This window comes from Pan paniscus, chromosome 18 (assembly GCF_029289425.2).
Source record: "Pan paniscus chromosome 18, NHGRI_mPanPan1-v2.0_pri, whole genome shotgun sequence".
NCBI lineage: Eukaryota > Metazoa > Chordata > Mammalia > Primates > Hominidae > Pan > Pan paniscus.
In genome coordinates this window covers 33,727,336-33,730,182 of record NC_073267.2, presented here as the reverse complement: position 1 = coordinate 33,730,182, position 2,847 = coordinate 33,727,336, and the positions used below count along the sequence as shown (strand labels likewise).

Genomic DNA, 2,847 nt, shown 5'->3' with positions numbered 1-2,847 from the left:
CGAGACTTGTCCTTAAAATGTGTGCGTGGACAGCGCCCTGGGAAGTGGGAGACACCAGTAGTAGCCTAGGGCCTTATCCGGGAAGTGCTTTGCTGTTGCTGCTGTTAGAAAGCGGGTCTTGCTGTGTTGTAGCAGGCCACCGCACCTGGCTGGAAGTGCTATTTGTTTCTTTTTTTTTTTTTTTTTTGAGACGGAGTCTTACGCTGTCACCCAGGCTGGAGTGCAATGGTGTGGTCTCGACTCACCGCAACCTCTGCCTCCTGGGTTCAAGTGATTCTCCTGCCTCAGCCTCCCAAGTATCTGGGATTACAGGCGCCCAACACCACACCTGGCTAATTTTGTATTTTTAGTAGAGACGGGGTTTTCACCATGTTGGCCAGGCTGGTCTCGAACTCCTGACCTCACGTGATCTGCCCGCCTCAGCCTCCCAGAGTGCTGGGATTAGAGGTGTGAGCCACTGCACCTGGCCTCTTTTTTTTTTTTTTTTTTTTTTTTTTTTTTTAATTTTGAAGGCAGTATCTTGCTCTGTGGCCCAGGCTGGATTGCAGTGATGCGACCATCGCTCACTGCAGCCTTGACCTCCTGTGCTCACGTGATCCTTCTGTCTCAGCCTCCTGAGTAGCTGGGACTACAGGTACGTGCAACCAGGCTCAAATAAGTTTTTATATTTTAATTTTTTGTAGAGACAGGGTTTGCTATGTTGCCCAGGTTGGTCTCAAACTCCTGGCCTCAAAGGATCCTCCTGCCTTGGGTTCCCAAAGTGCTGAGAATACAGTTGTGAGCCGCAGAGCCCAGCCAGAAATGTTCACTTGAGTAGGGCTGCAATATTGCACCAGCACAAAACCACCACAAAACTGGACAGAATTTCACATTTATTGGATAAATACATGCAGGCACTGTGCTTGGCATTGGGGCTCCAAGTTAGCAGATGTGGTTCCCACCTTGAGCTCAGTCTTTCTGTGGGGGCCACTGCACAGGCGTGATGGGTCATGGGAGAGGGTGTGGAGCTAGGGCAGGGGCAGAGCCTGAGAAGACAGCCTCCAAGGGTGGGGATGTCACGGGCCCGTGCCCGCTTTTTATTTTTATTTTTTCCTTGAGACGGAGTCTCGCTGTGTTGCCCAGGCTGGAGTGCAATGGCGCAATCTTGGCTCACTGCAACCTCCACCTCCCAGGTTCAAGCAATTCTCCTACCTCAACCTCCTGAGTAGCTGGGACTACAGGTGTGTGCCACCATGCCTGGATTTTGTATTTTTAGTAGAGATGGGGTTTCACCAGGCTGGCCTCTAACTCCTGACCTCAGGTGATCCACCCTCCTTGGCCTCCCAAAGTGCTGGGATTACAGGCGTGAACCACCGCGCCCAGCCCAGCCCCTCTTTTTCTGTATCTTCCCACTGGCTCTGTCATTAATTCAGTGAAATTATGTCAAGCACCTACTAGATGTCCCACGCCCTGACATATCACGAGGCATCATCCCAAGGTGAACAAGACAAGTATAGCCTTTACCCTCACAGTTCACTGAGAGAGAGCTGCTAAGTACGTCAATCATTAAACAGGGAAAAAACATCCAGGCTGCCGGATGAAGAAACATGACGTGTGCTTTGAGGGAGTAGTGCAGGCTGGTGGAAGTGTGAAAGATGTGAGGACCCAACCAAGTGTGACATGTGAGCTGGGATCTGCTGGTCAAGGAAGGAGGGGTGGCGAGATGGAAGGTTCAGGCAGAGGGAGCTGTCTGGGTGAATGCAGGAAGACAGGAAGGAGCCTGGCCTGGGAGAAAGGCTGGTGTCACCAGAGCTTCGACAGGGAGGCAGCACGGCTCTAGAAGAGGCTGGGGAAGGCCACGAGGGTCTCATTTTGCAGGGTGCTGGAAGGCATGCCAAGGAATTTGGTCTTTGGCCAAGAGCAAGGCGTGTGCCACAGTCACGTAGTGACACAGGTCACATTTGCTTTCTGCCAGCAGAAGAGACTGGACTCCAGTGCAGGGGAGTGTGCAAGGACAGGTTCTGGGGGGTGGAGGCATCTGTGGACATCCCAGGGCAGGGGTGAGGGCCAGAATATCCCTAGGTCCTGAGACTACAGTTTCTCCACATTTAGATCAGACATTCTCTTCCAAGGAAGGAAACCAAGAGAGGCTGGTGAACCGTCTGGTAATGACAAGCCCTCACTTTTGCAGCCCTCTTGGCTGGTCCCTCAGCAGGTCTTCCCTATGAGCCTGCAAAGGAGACAGGCAGGAATGAGCTCCATGTTCGAGATAGGGAAACTGAGGGCCAGGGAGAGGCAGTGACTCGCCCGAGGGCACACGGCAGAATGCAGGCAGAGGCAGAGTGGCCCTGGGCATCCTGAGTCCAGTTCTGGGCACTCTGCACCTCACAGGCCTGGACTCAGTCCTTGCCACCACCACTCTCAGAGTCCTTCTCGTGGAGGGGCTTCAGGCAGCCCGGATCCCCAGCCTCTTGCCCAGATGCCAGCTGCTCAGAGTCTTCTGCAGGGATTCCATTCGGGACACCTCTGCCAGCCTCCATCTTCTCCTTCAGGTTCCGTTTGAAGAAACCAACCTGTACAAAGACAAAATTTGAATGAGCAAAGAATTCACTGAGCACTTTGGCCCCAAGAAAATGTGAGAACACTTTTTTTTTTTTTTGAGATGGAGTCTCACTGTGTTGCCCAGGCTGGAGTGCAGTGGTGCGATCTCGGCTCACTGCAACCTCTGCCTCCCAGACTTAAGCAATTCTCCTGCCTCAGCCTCCTCAGTAGCTGGGATTACAGGCGTCTGCCACCATGCCCGGCTAATTTTTGTATTTTTAGTAGAGACAGGGTTTCACCATGTTGGCCAGGCTGGTCTCGAACTCC

At 52.8% G+C, this 2,847-nt stretch overlaps 1 protein-coding gene across 4 annotated transcripts in view; it reads right to left on the bottom strand.

Annotated features, from left to right (window-relative positions):
- Positions 1–111: 111 nt before the first annotated feature.
- Positions 112–2,847, bottom strand: part of ITGAL (integrin subunit alpha L) — a 51,204-nt gene continuing 48,468 nt past the window's right edge. For all 4 annotated transcript variants that reach the window (XM_034940064.3, XM_034940065.3, XM_034940067.3 and 1 more), the window contains exon 31: positions 112–2,552. In XM_034940064.3, coding sequence (XP_034795955.1) covers positions 2,379–2,552 — 174 coding nt within the window. In that variant the 3' untranslated portion in view covers positions 112–2,378. The remainder of the gene's footprint in view (positions 2,553–2,847) is intronic.